This window comes from Balaenoptera acutorostrata, unplaced genomic scaffold, assembly GCF_949987535.1.
Source record: "Balaenoptera acutorostrata unplaced genomic scaffold, mBalAcu1.1 scaffold_553, whole genome shotgun sequence".
Taxonomy (NCBI): Eukaryota; Metazoa; Chordata; class Mammalia; order Artiodactyla; family Balaenopteridae; genus Balaenoptera; species Balaenoptera acutorostrata.
In genome coordinates, this window is record NW_026646694.1 from 94,645 (window position 1) to 116,971 (window position 22,327).

Sequence of the window (22,327 nt, forward strand, 5' to 3'; positions counted from 1 at the left end):
AATTTGATAAGGACCTACCTTCAAAGTACCTTATTTTCCTTTGAAAGGCAACTTCCTTAACAACACTACATATCGAGAATAATGAAACTTAGCCATTCACTATGATCTGGACACGAGTTAAAGGATGCAGAGAAAAAGAAAAAAAGGTAATGGTCCCCCCCCCCCCCATAAAACTCATTCCTACTTTATGCTTTTTCCTTTAAATTTAACCATTTTGAAATACTAATAATTTTGCTACCTTTCCCCTGAAACATTCTCTATGAAGATTAAAGAAGAGCTTGTTCAAAAACAAACAGGATACAGGAGTACTGGTACAGCTTCCAGGCAAGCTATAAATAGCAACGGCATTTTCAAGAAATCTCGTGCCAGTGTGTAAGCTGCAGTTTAAACATGCAGTGCAGATTTTATTATAATGCTGTCACCAAAATTCATTGTTATACAAGAAATTCAATGCTTACCAAGTTTTCTTGGTTCCTGGCTGCTATTTTTTGCTCCTCTTCTGCCCCATTTTTCATGTATTTGACCTCTTCCACCGGTTTGATCCTATACTCATCTGAGTGCCAAAAAAGAAAAGACATTTTATAACTTTTTTCACAATGGGAGAAAAGTGTCAGTAAGAAAGCCCAACAGCATAATTTGTTAGAGCCTTTTCCCTGCGGCCTTTCTATGTGGTTCATTTGAAAAAATCTGGAAGAAGCTTAACCAGCCTCTTTTTATGAGGCGCTCTCCTCTGTCTACTGGGAAAAGCTCAGCATCACGAAGGCAGCTAATGAAAGTGGCACTGCCTGGTCCTTTCACAGACAGCAGGTGGTGGCAGCAGAAACAGAGGTTATTCCATATCTAAAGCCTATTTGGAATTTATACGCATTAGGGCATATCACATAATGGTTTAAGGAGATTTTTCTCCTTGAGAATACGAGTTCAAAATGCCTGTGGCAGCAACGTTATGCAGTACGTTCACACCTGAATTTCTTTCTTTTGGAAAAACAAAGTAAGACTAAAGAGCTTAACTGACCAACAAATAGATATAAACAATTGGAAATTGAAATTTTCCTGTTGGTGATCCCCATATTAAATGTGGAACAGTCTGCAACGATTTCATATGATACATACAGACTTTAATCTCTCTGTAAAGTCACACACATGAAGAGCCATAATATCACACGGCTCTAATTGGCAGGTATATCTATCACTCAAGGCAGGAGAGTATAGTGGGCCATGGACGGGACCTGGACTTTGCAACAGCCAGAGAGAGAGTACAACAAATTCCAGTATCAAAATACATCATAGGACAAACTTGGGAAAACTTGCAATTAAAGCTCCTCTCCAGGGTAGAGGTTTGGTGATGACAATGATGACATTTTCACCAGATTTCTGTCAATAGGAAATGACTTGGGCACACTAAGGTCAAAAACAGGTGTGACTTTGAGTCATCTTTAGTCCAGTGTATAGGAAAAATCACAGACATTATGGAATTAGAAAATTTCATCAACCAACAAACTGATGATTGCCTAGCATATGACATGGAATAATGTCTATAAAAGGCTACCTAATAGACAGATGTCTATCACTAGGAAGTTGCAATATATTTTCTTACTGCCTGTGGTTAATTTGCTACAATGACTATATGCTTATATATTTCTTGCCTTACTATTTACAATACCATTTCCTATATAGTTTCAGGCTTCCTCATACTATCCCTTAACACGCTACCCGCAAAGATGTTTGTTACAGTAATATTTCTTCAAGTAATTATGCTGTTCCAATGTTTCTCAAAATTATCATCCTTATGAAAGTAATACATTTGCATATATCTGAATAAAGACTCCATGTTCACAGCTGAGCCAATTGTTTTTTCCATCTGACAATTCAAGGTAGTAAAGCATGGTACGTCACATCTGTGTGCTCGTCCTTCAGAGCCCTGCAGTTCACTGTCATGGGATGATCCATGGCAGTGAAGATGCCACTGAGGGGACTGGGCCAGAGGGCTGCCATCAGATCACAGGGTGAGGGCCAGGACCAAAGGGCCCTGCATGTATCAGGGCTCCAGCAATCAGTGCTTGATGGACAGACAGCCAGGTTGAGAAAGGAAGAGGTAGGTGATCCATGGCTTTGTTGTTCCATTAGATTGAAAGTTCCTGGAACAGAGGAACTGTATCTTGTATATTTTTTAAAATCTCTTCCTATGCCTAACAGAATGCCTTCCTTGCTTCCCCTTCCTAAAGCACACATTTGTTCACTTAAGTTCTGAAACCAGACACAGCCAAGTTCCCTAGGTTAACATATTACCTGTGTAAACTTAGGGAAGTTGCTTAACTTCTCACCATCTCCATCCCCTCACCTATAAGTGGGCATTAACAGCCCCCGGTAAATAATAGCTATCATTAATATCAGTTCATTATTATTGAATAACTTAAATATCGGACATTATGTTATGTTAGGTAAGAGCGGTGTATGATTAAATTATAAGCATTATCTTCAAGGAGTTCAGAGTCAATGATCATGAAATAATAACGGTTTACTGAAGAGTGGCTAGATCTTTCTCTAGAAGGGAAATGTCTTTATTTTCCCATCACATTTCACTCTTCTCTCTACCCCAATGCAGGCCTACATTAATTTTTCCCATTACCCATGGTACCCAAGGATATTCTGTGCCAACAGACACTCAATGTAGCACTTTGTTACATATTTTCAAGTCTCTATTTCCTGCTGAATATTTCCCATGCATAAATGGTGTCTTTTCTAAAATAAGGTAAACTCTTTGAGAGCAGGTCACTTGATTTTATTTCCTGTGTATCCACCACCCACGAGCACACAGGGCCTGTTTATAAACACTGATTCAATTGGAGCCATTCTAACCTTGTAACTGGTCTATCAACAACCACTGAATGAGGATTATTACCTTAGGAGTACTTAATTGGATGAAGCAATTTTCCTCACTGTTTAGAATGTGTTATCAGAAACACAATTAAACTGCGACACCGATTTATGATCACAAACTACTCAACTGGAAATATTTCACAGATGAAAGCTCAGGAAGGCCTGGTGGGTGAATGAATGATAGACTACTTCTGCTCTGTCCCACGGAGATGGACCTGCTATTGCTATCTCCTACTCTGTCCCAATCCTCCCCTCTAAAATCTGGGCAAAGACTCAGGGCTCACGTGCCACAACTTCCTACATGCCTCTCAAGGCAGTAACTTGTCTTTCTTATTTCACCAGATGTGAAGAATTTACACGTGACATATGATGCATATAAAATCAACTTTGGAGACATCACCAGTGTGCAATAATAAATAACTGTCATGTTCTGATGCCTGCATGGGACAAATACCACACCATCATACTTTGCCTTGGCTGGTTCGATGATGCTTTAATGATAATACAGTCTCAACATGTATGCAAAACCATGCACTGGCATTAGTATTTCAAGGTCTGTAATTATCTAACCTGAGATGAGGCTGATCATTTAAATAGCTTAAGGAATTAGTATCGAAATCTCCTACACTATCTGTCCAGTGTTTTCTAAATGCTCGGCCAGGGCTTCCCTGGTGGCATGGTGGTTAAAAATCTGCCTGCCAATGCAGGGGACACGGGTTCAAGCCCTGGTCTGGGAAGAGCCCACATGCAGCGCAGTAACTAAGCCTGTGCACCACAACTACTGAGCCTGTGCTCTAGAGCCCGTGTGCCACAACTACTGAAGCCCGTGCACCTACAGCCCGTGCTCCGCAACAAGAGAAGCCACTAGAATGAGAAGCCCACGCACTGCAACGAAGAGTAGCCCCCGCTCGCCGCAACTAGAGAAAGCCCGCGTTCAGCAATGAAGACCCAATGCAGCTAAAAATAAATTAAATAAATAAATTTTAAAAAATAAATAAATGCTCAGCCAATTTCCAGGTACCATAATTATGATTCCTATACTGTCTGTGTGAGCTTTTTGGTGTTCTGAAAAAAAAATTACAGTGTAAAATTTCCAAATATTAAAATACTTGCCCTAATATGAAATTTTCTAAAGTTATTTCCCCACTGGTTTGGTAAAGCTTCCCAGTCTCCCCTTGACATGCTTGATGCATAATGTACCTCTGAGCCTTTTCACTGTCTCTCAGCCTGAAACTCCTGCCACATCTCTGTTCCTTTGTCTGTTTTTCATCTTTTAAGACTCAGCTGAGGCCTTAATCATCCTCTTTTTTTTTTTTTTTAACATCTTTACTGGAGTAGAATTGCAATCATCCTCTTTATGAGTCTTTTCCTACTCCTAAGATAAGAGACCCTTTTGCATTATCATCAAAGGACACTGACATTTTTTGTTGAGATGCCCATCTGTTGCATCATTGTCAGTTCCTAAAAGACAGGGACCAGATTTAATCCATCTTTATAGCCTCAGTGCCTCGCACCGTGTCTAAGCCACGTGAGATGCTAAGCGTCTCGTGGACTGAACGAACTGCTAAGTTTTAAATGAAACCAACAAGCACCACTGATCAGACTCCATCTATTTACCTGGACAAACAAGACCATCAGTTCAATCCCTGTTGCCCTGGGGCTATTTCCAGTGATAGACAGAGCTCTCTGCTGTGGGACAGAGTTCACATTACCCTGAAAGCACAACTGAAGGCCTTCAGAAGATGGGAACATAAAATTATATTTACCAAAATCAATGGCTGTATTAATGATAAATGTTAACCACAAAAGAGTTAAATCATACAGGAAAATACAAGAAAAGAAATTAAGAATCACCTGAACCTCCACAATAGAGACCTTGCCATTGTTAACGCTTTGGTAAACAGCCTTCCAAACATTTCTTTTATGAACTTGCACAGAATTTTACATGTATTTTAAACATATAAAATTTACAAACAAGATATGCTGTGTAAAACCCTTTACCAACATGTTATAGACCTCTTTCCATCTCAATAAATGGAGTACCTTAATCCTTAATGGCTGCATTCGATATATGTCTCATCAGTGAGAAAGAACCTTGAGCATACCCGTTTGCATGCTTACCCAATGATCTCCTTATGATAAATTCCTAGAAGTGGGGCTGCTGGGGCAAAGGCTGCGCTCATTTAAATTTTACATATTATATATTACCATTTGGTGCCCCAGAAAAATTGTTCTGGTTTGACATTCCCAGTTACAGCATGAGACAGATGCCTGTTCCTGCCAATTTGAGTGGTGACACATGTTTTGTTTTGCTTTGGGTTTTGGTGTGGTTTGTTTGATTGCTAAGAAGTTGAATATCTTTCTGTATGTTTATTGACCTTTTAAATTTTTTCTTTGTCAATTGCCGGTCACAAATTTCATCCATTTTTCAATTGGAGTTATTAGTTCTTTCCTTATAGATTTTAAGGAAATGTTTTTAATAGATTTTAGTCTTTTTATACTAGTCATTTTAACCCTATTTGTGTTACAGACATTACTCTCACTCACTTTGACATTTGTCTTTTAACTTAGTTCATGGCGGGTGGTGTGTTTGTTGCCATGCAGAGATTTAAACATTTTATGTAGTCAACTATTTCTTTTAGGGTGTTGGGTTTTGTGGCATTATGAAGACATTTTGCAACCTAAGATTATAAAAACATCCTTTTTTTTAACATTTTTATTGGAGTATAATTGCTTTACAATGGTGTGTTAGTTTCTGCTTTATAACAAAGTGAATCAGTTATACATATACATATATCCCCATATCTCTTCCTTCTTGCGTCTCCCTCCCTCCCACCCTCCCTATCCCACCCTTCTAGCTGGTCACAAAGCACCCAGCTGATCTCCCTGTGCTATGCGACTGCTTCCCACTAGCTATCTATTTTACATTGAACAATGGAAATTTGACATTCAGAGCACAGTACCATTTACATTAGCACCCTAGAAAATTAAATACTTAGGTATAAATCTAAAAAAAAAACCATATGTACAGGATCCACATAAGGAAAACTACAAAACGTTGATGAATGAAATCAAAGATCTAAATAAGGGGAGAGATATTGCATGTTCACTGACAGGAACTCAATATTGTTAAGATGTCATTTCTTCCCAACTTGACCTATAGATTCAATGCAATCCCAGTCAAAATCCCAGCAAGTTATTTTGTTGATATTGACAAACTGATTCTAAAGATTATATGAAAAGGCAAAAATCCAGAATAGCCAACATCATACTGAAAGGAATGACAAAGTTGGAGGACTGATACTATGTGACTTATTACAAAGCTACAGTAATTAAGACAGCCTGGTTTTGGCAAAAGATGAGATAAATAGATCAACGGAACAGAACAGAGAGTCCAGAAATAGATCCATACAAATATAGTCAACAGATCTTTGGTAAATGAGCAAAGGCAATACAATGGAGAAAGACAGTCTTCTCAACAAACTTCCTGGAACAAGCAGATATCTATAAGCAAAAAAATGACTCTAGACACAGATCTTATACTTTCCACAAGAACTAACTAAAAATTTATCATAGACCAAAACTATAAATCTTCCAGAAGATAACATAAGAGAAAATCTAGGTGGGCTTGGATTTGGTGATGATTTTTTAGCTACAACAACATAAGCACAGCCCCTGAAAGAAAAAAATTGATTAGTTGGACTTTATTAAAATTTTAAAATTCTGCTCTGCTGAATATACTGTAAAGACAATGAAAAGACAAGCCATAGATTAGGAGAAAATATTTCCAAAATATATATTCAATATAGGATTGTGTCCAAAATAAACAAGGAACTCTTAAAACTCAGTGATAAGAAAACAAATAACCCCAGGAAGGAATGCAGACTGTGACAGGAGAACATACCTGCCTTACAGTGTGTGAAACTCCCTCAAGGAGGGGCCGGACGAAAGGTGCTGACCTCAGTCACTCTGGAAACGAGTGGGGTCTGTAGGCCTGAAGGCAAGGGACGTGCACACAGCACTGGGCTCTAGTGGTGAAGTTGTTTCCCATGGGGCATGGGTTAACAACCGTGTCCCTGCTGTACACGTGCGCTGGGATTGAACAGGAAAGTACACGGATGTTGGGGGCCGGGAGTCTCACCCCGGAGGAGTGGGAGGTTACAGGCGACCAAGGGGAGAATGATCCGTGGATAACAGATGCTGGTTGGAGACGTCAGTGAGAACTCACGTTCGTTTAATGTAGAGACAGGTGGTTACACACAGGAATATTTGTAACATGTGTGTGTATGCAAGGTTGGCACGCACATATATTTCTGTGCTTTGTCTGCTGAGAGGGCACAAAGAAACAAGACCCCAGCAGCAATGAACACATCTATCTCCCAGATCTGGGTTTCTAAGACCATTCTCTAACAAAAGGAAGGAACCAGAATCCCTTGAAGAAAAGGCTGACCCTAGGACTGGAAATAGAAATATACTGGATGAGCCTGGAGCATCTTGTAGCCGGAAGGTAAGGAGGTGCTCAAAAAAACAAAACAGAAAACACAAAGATAGGGTGTGTCAAAGGGACACAGGAGCCAACTGACAGAGTTCCCAGCAGCCAAAGCTGGAACAATTTGAGGGACAAAATCAACAAAGTAATAGTGTACCATAACCCAAAGCATAAAATACGTATCCATGTGATCACACTGACATAAGTGATTGAACAAATTAATAAATGGAGGAGAAGAGGCAAATCTCCCATGCTGAGAATTCCAAATAAATTCTGTGAACACTCCACCCCACAGTGAGGAGAGCCAGACTCCCCCCACCCTTAAATGCAGGCTGTGCATGGGGACCTCCTCCCCAAAGGCACAGGATGGAAGGGGGAGGGGGAGTAATTTTACAGCAGAGAAGCCGGACAAGCATGCCTCGGCCCGGTGATCACAGCCAGCGTCAACAGTCATAAGTTTCGTTGATAGTATGTACCCTGGACATGGTGTGATGAAAAGGGCCTTTTACCTCTATTGTCTTCATCCTTCACACCCACACAGTAAGTCTGCTCCACACGAAAGAATCCCGTTCCGAGAGCGCGTTCGTAAACAAACATTTGTTTCCTCGCAGCCCTGGAGGCTGGAAGTCCGAGATCAGGGAGCCAGTGTGGCCGGCTTCTGGTGAGACCCTCTTCCTGGCTGCAGGCGGCTGCCACCTCCGCGTGCACACGGGCTTTCCTTGGGGTGAGCGTGGAGAGCGCGCGAGGTCTCTGGCGTCTCCCTGCGCCGCGTGGCTCACGTACGTGCACCTGAGCCTGGTGCGCCAGGGCCGCGCGCTGCGCCAGCGGCTGGGCTACGGGCGAGGTACGGGAGGGGGCGCGCGCCCTGGGGGCGGGGGGCGGGGAGGGTCGCGAGCAGCGCCGGGCCCGGGCCCTCCCATCTCGCCCAGGCCTCGGCGTGGGTCAGGCCCGCCCGGAGACCCCGTCCGCCCTTCCCAGCTCGGCGACATTGGGGCAGGGGGCGCGGTTCGGCCAAAAACATCCATTTTTTTATAGTACTTTTATGGTTTCATATTTTACAATTCAACCTTTAGATTCATCTGGAAAACTCTAGTATGAAGGGATGAATTAGAAATTCAATTTTTAATATTATACTTATGACTATAACTTCATATAAGTTCTATAAAATGATTCCTATTTTAAAGAATAAAATAGAGTTGAATATGAATAAAGAATAAAACATGAATTGAAATAGTATCTAATTTGTGCATCTTTTTACTTCAGTTAGCTATGAATGCATTTATACCATTACAATCTGTGTCTGTTGCCTCTTGGCCTCTCCACAGTGCTTCACAAAGAAGTGTCCTTCCTTCCATAAACATCCTCACTGTACATGATAAACCCAAGACTAGGAAAATGCTGGATCACACCATATACAAAAACACAACACACACACAAATTAATGTTTGATAAATGAAAATATGTTTGCTAACTTCTATGTTGGTACTATTTTTCAAACCAAACTTTTATAGTGATAAGGCATAATATTATATTCACCACTCTTAAATCATATACTTTAGTCTTTTGATTTAAAGACACATACACACATTTTACACAGAACATAAGCTGGTCTAGGTCCAAACAAAGAACAAATCATAGGGACACAAATATTCTAAAATACAAAATAAAGAGCTAAGTGTTATGTAGACAATCAATAAACTTTTAGAGTTTGGAGGATGCCACATCTGCAGTAGACTGGTTATGCTTTTCCCCCAGCAGAGTCACGGGAAACTAGGGCCAGATGATGATGACAATAATAAATGGGCTTGGGGCTTCCCTGGTGGCGCAGTGGTTAAGAATCTGCCTGCCAATGCAGGGGACACGGGTTCGAGCCCTGGTCCGGGAAGATCCCACATGCCACGGAGCAACTAAGCCCGTGTGCCACAACTTCTCAAGCCCACATGCCTAAAGCCTATGCTCTGCAACAAGAGAAACCACCGCAATGAGAAGCCCAAGCACGGCAAGGAAGAGTAGCCCCCGCTCGCCGCAACCAGAGAAAGCCCGCTTGCAGCAACGAAGACCCAACACAGACAAAAATAAAATAAATACAAAATAAATACATTAAAAAAAAAAAAAGAATCCGCCTGCCAATTCAGGGGACTAAGGTTCGAGCCCTGGCCTGGGAAGATCCCACATACCGCGGAGCAACTAAGCCCATGTGCCACGACTACTGAGCCTGTGCTCTAGAGCCCGTGAGCCACAACTACTGAGCCTGCAATGCCACAACTACTGAAGCCCGCCTGCCTAGAGCCCATGCTCCACAAGAAGAGAAGCCACCACCATGAGAAGCCTGCGCACTGCAACGAAGAGTAGCCCCCGCTCACCGCAACTAGAGAAAGCCTGCACGTAGCAACGAAGACCCAATGCATCCAGATATTAATTTATAAAATGCTAAAAATAAATGAATGAATAAATGAATGAATAAATAAATAAATAAATGGGCTTCACTCAGTGCATATCATGTGGCAGGTCCTAATCTAAGGGCTTTCCATTCATTGATACATTGAAGTCCTCTGAAGGCAGTAAGTACTAGTACTGCATTCTCCATACTATACAGATGGGGAAACTGAGGCAAGGAGAGCCTCAGTAATTTGTCAAGACTACATGTTAGTGAGTAGCCGAGGCAGGCTTTGAAACCAATTAGGCAGATTCCAGGCCTGTGCATTTACCATGAGAGTGAACTTCAGGTCCACTGAAAATAGCCCTAACTACCACATTAGAGTCTTGCAACATCCTCATGTAAAAAAAAAAAAAAAAAAGGCTGAGGCTGAACTCGGGCAGCCAGTTAACAACTGCTTCGTAAACACTCCTAGCAAAAGTGGGTTTGGATTTTTTGTTTTGTTTTGTTTTGTTTTTTAATTATTTTTGGCTGCGTTGGGTCTTTGTTGCTGTGCGTGGGCTTTCTCTAGTTGTCTAGGCGTGCGGGCTTCAGTAGTTGTGGCTCATGGGCTCTAGAGCTCAAGCTCAGTAGTTGTGCTGCACGGGCTGAGCTGCTCTGCGGCATGGGGGATCTTCCCGGACCAGGGCACGAACCCGTGTCCCCTGCCTTGGCAGTGGGTTCGGATTTAATGACAAAGACAGATATCTTATTCCGGAGAGTGGAATCACCCTTCGTCAAGAGTCTGCATCCTTAATTCTAGGCACAGTCCCACTTTTTTAGTTAAGTGAACTGGTGGGGCTCTTCAGTTTCCTTTTGTATCAAGTGGGGATTGTAACTGCTCGTGAAAAGGCCTTATAAACTGTAAAGTGTGAGTCTGTGCTTCTGACGCCAACTAACAATTCAGGGGCAAAGGAAACAGCCACATTTAAGGCTCCAGGTGCAGAAGGTAGGTACTGCGCTTCTCTGTAGAGAGCTGGGGCCTAAATGAGGTCTAAGCACCAGACAGGTGTGGCCAGGTGTGCACTGCAGGTGGTTGCTACCAGGTAGGTGCTGCTAGGTAAGGGCTACCTGGCAGGTGCTGATGGCAAAACAGGTCCTCTCTGCCACATCAGCCAGGATTCCAGGAAGAGGACATTGTTTTGAATTTCTGAATTCTTTGACGTCATTCATGAGAAAATAACCCTGAGGAGAAGTGCTATGGGTACAGAAACCCTCCCACCCTCTCTCTTGCGGCTGAGTCACTTTTTTAGAACTTCCCCCAGCAGAGAACAAGCCTTGCCCACAGCTCCAGTCCTCTGTGCCTTCCGCTGGATGGTACCAGGACACCGGGAGGCACCCAGCAGCATCTCTGCTGCCTTCTCCAGGGCCAAAATTCAGTCTCATTTTCTGCCTGAGGAAGGGTTCCAGGCAGCTACAGAGAAGACCAGGCACCTAGAGGGGCAAGGGAGCAATTGAAGGAAACCCTCAAGACATAAAACTGAAGTGACACCACCGAGGGCCCTGCCAGCACATCCCCGTCGATGGCATCTGAGAACTCGGAGGGTCCCTCATCTTGCAGTCAGGCTGCCTTGTAGCAATAAGTGACAGATGGTCCTACTTTTCGGCTTACCTCTGTATATAAAATTAAAAGAACAGGCTCATGGTACCGTTGGCAAGGGAAGGAAAAACAGCACTTGGATTTTTTTTTTCTTTAAATATAGAAAGTATAGCGCATTTCGAGACTTTCTGTCATAGAAAATTTTTCCAAACAGAAATTCAGACTGACTCTACCTCAGCTAGATTAAATTCTGCATCACGTGGCATTCCAGTGCGGTCTGTTTTGAGGTGGGCAAGGGGCCAAAGTGAAGAGGCTGGGCCAGTCTACTCCTATTTACAACTCATGCTCAACTGCTAATTACACCTGGCATCTTTCTAAGTGCTTTCCGTGGTTTGATCCTCCACACAACTCTGAGTGGTGGATACCATTATTATCTCTATACTGTAGACAAGGAAACCCAGGCACTGATGAGGTTCTTTGTCAAAGACAACACAGGAAGGGGGGAAGCTGGAAGAAACCCAGCTGGTAGGAGGGAACTCACAATCACTGCCTTATGTGCTCACGGTTTGGGCCTGTCTCCTCTTTCCTGTCAAAGTGATAAGCACCTATCAGAATGGCCCAGGAACGATCTAAAAGCAGAAAATGAAACTAAGATACTGTGAGACCTTCTGAGTCAAACACTGGCCTAAGCACTTTCCCTTCGGAAGTGTGAGATGGAAACTCAGGGCCAAGGTGGGCTGACTTCTATCATTTCATTAGCCCCACGTGCACTAAAAGCCTTTAAGACCTTTCTGAGGCTCAGCTCAAGACCTTGTAGAATCTTCAAAGACTAAACCCAGGGCCAGGTTCCTCACTCATCTTGACTTCAATATTTTTCAACTTTTATGACTGTGACCCAGCTCTATCACACACCCATCAAACACTTCTCTTTTAAGGTTCTTTACCAACTCACTGAAAAAAAAAAAAAGGGGGGGAGGGGAAGATGTCCTCTCTGACCTTTGGGAAATAACTTCAGAAGTCAAAAGAAGCTTCTGGAGGCCAGCAGGAAAGCTACAGGGGAGGCAGCTAAAGACTTCCACTAATTAGCATTGAGAGGTGAGCAAGTTAGAGTCTGCTCTACCTCCTCTGCCAGGCTGGCTCCCAATCTCTGTCTCACTCGTTGTCCTGTGCTCTCCACCTGCGTGCACCTCCCACCTGGAGAGCCAAAGCAGAAAATGAGGGCTGCTGCCTCAGCCGAACCCCCTTCCCCTTCGAGTCAATAATAAGTAAACTCCAAAACTGAAACTTGAAAGGGAAGGAAACTGTTAACACCAACACTACCTTCTAGTGACTTAAACTAGCACTATCCAATAGAAATGTAATGTGAGTTATGTAAGTACTTGAAACATTTCCAGCAGCGACATTAAATAAGTAAAAAGAAACCAGGGAAATTAATTTTGATAATATACTTTATTTAACTCAATATATCCAAAATATTATCCTTTCAACATGTAATCAATAGAAAATTAGTGAGCTATTTTATACTTTTTTATCATAGTAAGTCCTCAAAATGGCGTGTGTAATTCACACTTACAGCACATCTCAATTAGGATTAGCCTTATTTCACGTGCTTAATAGTCACACGTGGCCAGTGGCTACTGTACTGGATGGCACAGAGTTAAGCATTATACTCTCTGCTACTATCTCACAAACACAGATTAATTCATCTTTAATTAATTCTTCACTTTGCACAACCAGAAATTATTACAGGAAGAAACAGTGAATTATTACTTTGCTTCCAACTGCTTTGAATTTCTGTATAAATCTATTTTCTCATTTAATCTTCACCATAACCGGTGAAGTTGGTCCCTATAGTATTTGTTTTTTCCTATAGTACTTTTAGATGGGTAACAGATTGGCATAACACCATCTCTCACACACACACACACACACACACACACCCACACACACCCGTTACATGTTCTCCATTTATGTAGCCAAGGACCAGATCAGAACTGAAGCCACACAGCAATATAGAGCCCAAGTGAAAGAAAGCAGCCAAATTCTTGCTTTACCGCTCCTCTTTTATACACCATCATTCCAGAAGAATTTACTCTAATAATCTAAGCACTTCCACTTAAGGGAACACGTACAAACAAGAGGACCATCTTGGGGCTTCCCTGGTGGCGCAGTGGTTGAGAACCTGTCTGCCAATGCAGGGGACACGGGTTCGAGCCCTGGTCTGGGAAGATCCCACATGCCGTGGAGCAACTAGGCCCGTGAGCCACAACTACTGAGCCTGCGCATCTGGAGCCTGTGCTCCGCAACAAGAGAGGCCACGATAGTGAGAGGCCTGCGCACCGTGATGAAGTGTGGACCCCGCTCGCCACAACTAGAGAAAGCCCTCACACAGAAATGAAGACCCAACACAGCCAAAAATAAATAAACAAATAAAATTAAAAAATAAATGTTCTAAAAAAAAAAAAGATGGAGGGAAATTTAAAAAAAAAAAAAAAAAAAAAAGAGGACCGTCTTGGTCCTTAGTCAGTCAAGGCCACCTCATCATAGGGGAGCTGGCATGGTCAGGCCCTGGCTCCTGGAAGCCTGCGTCCTCTCAAGGTCAAACAGTCCCTTCCTCCAGGGCCTTTTTGCAGCTCATAAGACAGAGAACACACACACACACAAATAATGAGATTAAACATATAAGCAAATAAACCAAATACATAAGTATGTAAAAATGTACTCTGGGATGGCAGGAAAGAGATTCTTTCTGAAGGTATTAGGAAAGCTTTATGCAAGTTTGGGAAAAGAGCAGGATTTAAAGAGATGAAAGCAGGAGAAAGGGCCCATGCCAAGCAGAGGTCACGGTGTATTGGACCTGGAGGACACAGGCGTGCAAAGTGGTCACAGGGTGAGCTGTCCCTCTGGCTGAAGAACAGGGAAACATGAGGGACAGAGTATGAAACAAGGCTGCCAAGGTGGGTAAGAGGGTAAGAGCCATCGTCAGAGGTCTTGAATGTTCACTAAGGATTTAGGATTTGACTGTCTAAGAACTGAGTGCAGGAGGATTAACACGGACAGAGGAGTACTTTAGAAAAACTTGCTACCCTCTGCAAGGGTGCAAAAAAAAGGAGAGTTGAAAACAAAAGCAAAGAAGCAAACAAACAACAAAGAGGGCTAATGGAGCATCAGTTCAGAGGACACTGCGTGATTCTGGGTTATGCACTATAACAACCTAAACTATGCTGGTGGTAGGAAAAGTGATGCGAGGAGAGAGTGAGATTCACAGGTCTGGGAACTGGAAGAGACAAAGGCCTCAAGTTTAAAGCCTTTGCAAGATTAAAGCCTACATTACTGGAAGAATGATGGTGACCTTCACGCAAATAGGAAAGTCAATATAACTGAAGAGTTTCCCCCCTTGGGGATGGGCTGCAGAAGAGATAATGATCTCAGGTTTGATATGAAAATTTCCCTAATAAGGCCTGAATCTGTTCTGTGCACCTACTTTAATAGTCTAAGTGAATGATGGTTGAAAGAAATCCAGTGAGCACCCGGCTTTTCTTCGAACTTGCCTTACTAGTTCCTGATAACTTGAGCCTGTTGGTCACTTACTTTATGCAAGCTGGTCTTGGCAATCTGCTCAGTTGTCCTCTGAATGACCTCAGCAGATCTGCTGATCACTTTTCACATCTGCCCTAACCACTGAGGGAAAGAAAATTCCAATCTGGAGATGGAGCTTTCTGGCCCGGCTTTTACTTCTGAAAGGGCCACAGAAATGAGACACAACTTTAGAGCTGAAACTTTTTATGCTTCTATACTTAAAGTGAAAGAAAGTCTATAGGTGAACGTCAGTGATAAAGTTCCTTGTCAATGATCTCCTGAAGTCTATGAAATCTAGGAGTCAAGATGCCCATCTGTCAGTTAATCCTCAGTGGTGGAATATTCTATAGCAATTCTGTCCCACACATTTGGAGTGGTAGGTCTCTGATACCGAGCAGGGCCCTGGGCTGGGGCTCCTGGGCACAAAGCCCTTCTGTGTCCCCCATTTCTTTGATTACAGGAAGGAGCCTTCATTCAGCCTCCATGACCTTCCCTGAGTCCCAGTGGGCAGACTCAAGCAGTTGTTAATTAGGGAAGGGAGGGGATGCGAGACCAGGGAGAAACAAACAGTCAAGAGAAACAACAGTGCAGCCTTGGGGCAAGGTCCTGGTTCCCCATCAAGGGATACAGACAACAATATCTTTGAGCTGTTTTGCAGATACTGAAACCCCTTCCAGGTGGGAGAAGTTAATGACGGTACGCTACCCACAAGCATGTAGACCCCAGACCAGTTGGAACCTGAAGGTTGATGATGTTGACTCCTACTTACCTCACCACCAACCCGTCAGAAGAATGTCCACAAGCTCATCATGCCCATCATGAACCATTCCAATAAAACTTCTCACTATCCTCTCCAAGTGGGGACACATAGTTTTTCGAGGCAGGAGCCCACTGTGTCCCCCTTTGCCTGGCAAAGTAATAAAGCTATCCTTTTCTACTTCACCCAAAAATATGTCTCTGAGATTCAATTCAGCACCGGTGTACAGGGAAGCTGAGCTTTCGGTACCATCTCCTAAATAACCAAAATATCACAGAGACCAAAATGCTTCATATAAATGGAAACTACTATTTGTAAAAACACACTGCTTATCAACGCTCCCCAGCACGTCCTTAGAAGCTATGAAATTAAATTAACACTTTTAGGAAAAGGATCGAATGTGTGTGTGTACACACACTCAGAGACATATACTTCAGAGCTGTCCCCGAATATGCCACCTTTCACAGACTTGGTCAACTCTTCAGCAACATGGGGTAATAACATCTTTCAAGCATTAAGCTTTTAAAAAGTGAATGAGGCCATTTTATTCGGTGGAAAAGAGAGGCGTGATTTAGAAAGCAGCATACAACTGTCCAGGTTGGAATACAATCCAGTCATGAGTTCTCATTGCCTCTGTCAATGGGTGTGGTAACCCATCTCCAAGGACAGCTCCCAACAGGTCTTCCCCTCCCTATAGGCACACACTCAACAGACGGAGAGCCTTTGTGCTCCCCTGACTCTGGGTTGGTCTTGTGACTTGCTTTGCTCAACAGAACACGGCACAAACAACATTCTTGTACTTTCAAACCCAGGTCTTAAGAGGCCTGGAAGCTTCTACTTCCTCTCTTGGAAGCTAGCTGTCACATGAAAATTTGACTACCCAGATGGAAAGAGAGGTCTGAAGCCATCATGGTCAGTCGAGCCCAGCTGAGCTCCCAGCTGAATGCAGCTGCATGGCTGAGCCCAGGCAAAAAAAAAAAAAAAAAAAAAAAAAAAAACCCAGCAGATGAACCCTAGACACCCCACAGAATTGGGAAAAATCATAAATCAGTGCTGCTAAGTTTGGAGTCCTTTGCTATGTGATAATAGATCACTGAAACAATGGGTGACAAAAGATATCAAATGGCTAAAAGTGAGCCAGATCTACCATTCATCTGTGACCATCTGTGATTCTATTGGGATTCTGTAGACTTCTGCTTGCAAACTAATTCAAGTGGAGAAACAGACAGGACCTTCTCTTGTCATATTCAAACTCTAGCATTCAGTAACATCTAGCATACTGGTACTGATGTTCACAATGGATTCTGACAATTCTACTCCCAGAACCCTGTAGGGCTAGGAGAACTCTCTCCCTTGACTGGTACATGAAGCTCTCTCCCTCCCTGTATTCCTGCTTTACGTAACACAGTGCCACAAACCTGCAAATGCTGATGTAAGAAAGAGTAACAAGATGACGAATGCTGGAGTGAATGAAACTTCAGTGTGAGTACCAGGAGGGTGAAGAGAAGCTGGCAGAGGCCTTGAGCGCACTTTATGACACAGAGCCACACAGACAGCAATGACTGCCCAGGCATGGGGCAGACTGAATTATTAGCCCCGATTCTTGACCCTTCTCTACATCCATACCCTTGCCATGAATGTGCTGTGGTCAGATGGACTTCTCTGCCCCTTGTCTTTGAGCCTGTTCACGTGACTTGATTCGGCTAGTAAAGCGTGGGTGCAAGTGACAGTGTGGGTGCCAGGTCTAAGCCTAAGCTTAAGAGGCATCATGTGTATCACTTGTACTTTTACCCTTTTGCAAAAGAAGAGCATACCCTCCCCCTTGGCTCACTGGTCCCAGGAGGAAGCTGAGAGGGACATGGAGCAGAGCCACTCCAGCTGACCAAGCAACTCGTGATCAAGAAAGACATGATTATTGCTGAATGCCACTAAGATCTTGAGGCTGTCTACTACCCAGCAATAGTTAACTAATACAAGCCTCCTTTATTAGATGCTAACATTTGCAAACTACACATGGTACTTTAGAACAACAGAAAGTCTTCCTAGCTATAAAAGTTGTAACCATATTAGCAAATGAATGGTTAGATGGCCTCATTGCCAAGCAAAATATTAATACAATATACTGAATATCACTGAATTTTTGCTCTTACAAATCTAAGGTTACCTTTCTACAGATTGTAATTTGGTATTCCACATTCTCCATAATTTAACCCTAACTTAGTTTCGTACCCAATTCCCTCTCACGTATATTTTATATTCCATTCGAACTGGATTACTTGTAATTCTTGAATATGGGTCACATCACGTCTAGCCTTTCCTCATCTAGTTCCTTCCTACACCCTTCATCCGACAGGTTTAGATTCTCCAGTGCTTTAGGGCCAGGGTCAGCTGTCACCTCTATAAGAAATCTGCTCTGATCCCACCTTTTAAGGCAGTCTCTCAACCCTCTAACTCTTATCATGATGTGTATGTCTTTTCCTTTTCTGGTATTTGGCTTATTCTGCCTCATAACACTTCTTCATCCTCTTACGAAGTCCTAGAAAGCAAGGTTAATCTCTGTATCCTCCATGGCATTTAGCAAAGGGTCTGACACATCGTGTACCGGCCAGTCAATACTTTCTCGCATTAAAGAATGAGTGACGGATGGGAGGCAGCAGGAAATGACATTGAGAAAGAAATGTGGACTTTGGAGTCTGAGACATCTGATTCTATCACTTAGTAGCTGAGTAACTTTGGACCAGTTAGTCACACTGTGCCCCAGCTTCCAAATCTGTAAAATTAAGATGGCAGAGATTTCACAGGATTGTTGTGAAAATTCAACATGAAAATGAATGTAAATGCTTCTCGGTGCCTGACATATGGTGAAGGCTCCGTAAGTGGTAGCTCTAATTACAAAAATGACAATGACACAGAACCTCACATAGAAGTTTAATTTAAACAAATTCCTGATACTAGATTATTTCCTCTTAAAAGTTAAGTGTTTGAGAGTAACAGTAATGACTCTAGTTCCCATTAGCTGTCTTCCCAGAAGGTGTGGTTTCAAAGAGCTGGATTCTACTTTATTAAGACGCTCATATGTCACTCTTCTCCACAGTTCTTGTTTCTATCGGTAGTGACCACTAGAAGCAAATTTGTTCCAGGCAACAAATACATCTCCTTAAAACAAACTAAAATGAAATCTTCCTCCCTCCATATACATGAGCCCACTTGTAACAGAGCATTACCCCTTCCACATTGTTCCCAATTCTTCCCCAGGGGACTGAAACAACCATTGCAACGGATCAAAAGCTAGAGGTTGAAACGCAGTGGAATTCCTTGACAGAGACTGAATAGTGCAACTTGAGTTGTTTACATGTAAACATCATTACAATGAGGTTCTTTATCGAATAAGAGATGTAGAGGTGCTTTTATGAATAAAAGTACCATGAAAATGTCAAGTCTTGGGTATTATTGTTAAAATAATTAGCAAAAACAGCTTCATCTGCCTGGACTAACTGGAATTTTGTACAAACCCATAGCCACCCTGCATCAGGGTAATCATTGATCTTCCAAAGGACAAACTCAAGATTAGGCAAACTCAAAAGGCTGTAAGTGGCCAGGCATGGAACGTCAGTGAGTGAACTGGGCCTGATGTGCGTTCACGGGGAGGGCTCAACCGTTTACCGGAGGCCATACTCTGACTGAACCGGCAACTGCTACCCCATTCCAGCAACTGTTGCCTCAGGAAATGGAAAATCAGTGTTGTCAGACCTTCTCAAGAAATTTGGGGTTTTGTGTGAAACATCCTGATTTTTAAAGGTCGCCTTGCTTTTTTATTTTAAAATTCTCTGGGGGCCAAAGAAAATATATTTGTAAACCAGATGTGGCCATGGGTTGGCAGTTTGTGACCTCTGCACTAGATATTCTCAAGTCACTATGAATCATCACAGGATGGTTAAAAGACGATTTCTAAGTTCACTGTAATTGTGTTTTTGAAACCGAGAATTTCTAATTCACAGAAAGAGTAATTCCTTATAAACTTATAATAAACTCCAAAAAACACGTCATTCCCTCCATTATAAATCCTTGCCCGTTTTTGGACCTCCATGTGTTCAGTCCTACAGTTCTGGACCGGGACACCCTGCGGCCACTGTCCCATGCACCTGTTTATGTCCTACTAGTTCTTCAAAGCTTGATTTAAATGTGAGCTCTGCATAAAACCTCCATGATCCTCCTCAAAGTCTTCTAGGTATAAATTATGATGAAAACTGTCCAATGTAAAAGATCTGCCTTGATTTTTATCATCTCTCATCAGCCCTCTACCCACACACCCCCATCACCCCTGCACCCCGCCCCGCCCCTCAGCAAACAGAACACAGGAACACTGCAATTGTTCACGTGAAAGGCCTGGATGGAGGGGCCAAGGATGAAATTCAATGGCACTTACCACCAAACACGTCTCCATTCTGGTAGTTCTTCCCTTTCTGGGCTTCCTCTTCATTTTGAACAGTGGCAACATGCTTCGCAGAGGCACAGCCCATAGTCTCATTCGGTCAGCTTCAGCCGGGCTGAACTGCAAAGCATCTCTACAGACACGGGGACATTTTTTTCTCTTTAGACACAAGGAAAATCCACCTTCTTGCTGAGTCGGTCAAAATGTGCACACCTGCAAGAAGAGAGCGCTAGATCAGAATGTGGGACACGAAGCCAGTGTCTCAGTCTCCGTGGTGATTCCCGCCCGACCCCACTGGACTGGGGTGCGACCAGGCGCTGAAGAAGGAAATGCAGCACCGGTCATTCTCATCTGACCCCTGCCTGAAAAGCAAGGTCAGAAGGCCTGTGCCCTGCACAACACATGGCTGGACTTTTTTTTTTTTTTAATCTTTATTGGAATATAATTGCTTTACAATGTTGTGTTAGTTTCTGCTGTATGACAAAATGAATCAGCTATATATATACACATATCCCCATATCCCCTTCATCTTGAGCCTCCCTCCCACCCTCCCTATCCCACCTCTCCAGGTGGTCACAAAGCACCGAGTTGATCTCCCTATGCTATGCGGCTGCTTCCCACTAGCTATCAATTTTACATTTGGTAGTGTATATATGTCATGCCACTCTCTCACTTCGTCCCAGCTTAACCTTCCCACTCCCCGTGTCCTCAAGTCCATTCTCTATGTCTGCATCTTTATTCCTGTCCTGCCCCTAAGTTCACTAGTACAGTTTTTTTTAGATTCCATATATGTGTGTTAGCATACGGTATTTGTTTTTCTCTTTCTGACTTACTTCACTCTGTATGACAGACTCTAGGTTCATCCACCTCATTACAAATAACTCAATCTCGTTCATTTTTATGGCTGAGTAATATTCCATTGTATGTATGTGCCACATCTTCTTTATCCATTCATCTGTCGATGGGCACTTAGGTTGCTTCCATGTCCTGGCTATTGTAAATAGTGTTGCAATGAAGATTGTGGTACATGTAATTTTTTTTTTTTTTACTTGTTTGTTTGTTTTATATAAATTTATTTTACTTTTGGCTGCATTGGGTCTTCATTGCTGTGCACAGGCTTTCCCTAGTTGCACCGAGCAGGAGCTACTCTTTGTTGCGGTTTACGGACTTCTCATCGTGGTGGCTTCTCTTGTTGCAGAGCACGGGTTCTAGGCATGCAGGCTTCAGTTGTTGTGGCACGCGGGCTCAGTAGTTGTGGCTCGCGGTCTCTAGAGCACAGGCTAAGTAGTTATGGTGCATGGGCTTGGTTGCTCCACGGCATGTGGGATCTTCCCGGACCAGGGCTCGAACCTATGTCCCCTGCATTGGCAGGCGGATTCTTAACCACTGTGCCACCAGGGAAGCCCCATGTATCTTTTTGAATTATGGTTTTCTCAGGGTATATGCCCAGTAGTGGGATTGCTGGGTCATATGGTAGTTCTATTTTTAGTTTTTTAAGGAACCTCCATACTGTTCTCCAGAGTGGCTGCATCCATTTACATTCCCACCAACAGTGCAGGAGGGTTCCCTTTTCTCCACACCCTCTCCAGCATTTACCGTTTGTAGATTTTTTGATGATGGCCATTCTGACCGGTGTGAGGTGATACCTCATTGTAGTCTTGCTTTGCATTTCTCTAATGATTAGTGATGTTGAGCATCTTTTCATCTGTTTGTTGGCAATCTGTATGTCTAATTTGGAGAAATGTCTATTTAGGTCTTCTGCCCATTTCTGGATTGGGTTGTTTGTTTTTTTGATATTGAGCTGCATGAGCTGCTTGTATATTTTGGAGATTAATCCTTTGTCAGTTGCTTTGTTCGCAAATATTTTCTCCCATTCTGAGGGTCATCTTTCCGTCTTGTTTATGGTTTCCTTTGTTGTGCAAAAGATTTTGTTTCATTAGGTCCCATTTGTTTATTTTTGTTTTTATTTCTATTTCTCTAGGAGCTGGGTCAAAAAGGATATTGCTGTGATTTATGTCATAGAGTGTTCTGTGTATGTTTTCCTCTAAGAGTATGATCGTCTCTGGCCTTACATTTAGGTCTTTAATCCATTTTGAGTTTATTTTTGTGTATGCTGTTAGGGAGTGTTCTAATTTCATTCCTTTACATGTAGCTGACCAGTTTTCCCAGCATCCCTTATTGAAGAGGCTGTCTTTTCTCCATTTTATATTCTTGCCTCCTGTATCAAAAATAAG

General features: G+C 42.8%; 1 protein-coding gene across 1 annotated transcript in view; it reads right to left on the reverse strand.

Moving 5' to 3' along the window:
* The window catches only part of LOC130707013 (uncharacterized protein C1orf21-like), a 103,752-nt gene extending 83,456 nt beyond the window's left edge, over positions 1 to 20,296 (reverse strand). The window contains exons 1-2 of the mRNA XM_057539645.1: positions 20,088 to 20,296; positions 459 to 553 (exon numbers count right to left, since the gene is read on the reverse strand). Coding sequence (XP_057395628.1) covers positions 459 to 553; positions 20,088 to 20,181 — 189 coding nt within the window. The 5' untranslated portion in view covers positions 20,182 to 20,296. The remainder of the gene's footprint in view (positions 1 to 458; positions 554 to 20,087) is intronic.
* Positions 20,297 to 22,327: the final 2,031 nt, after the last annotated feature.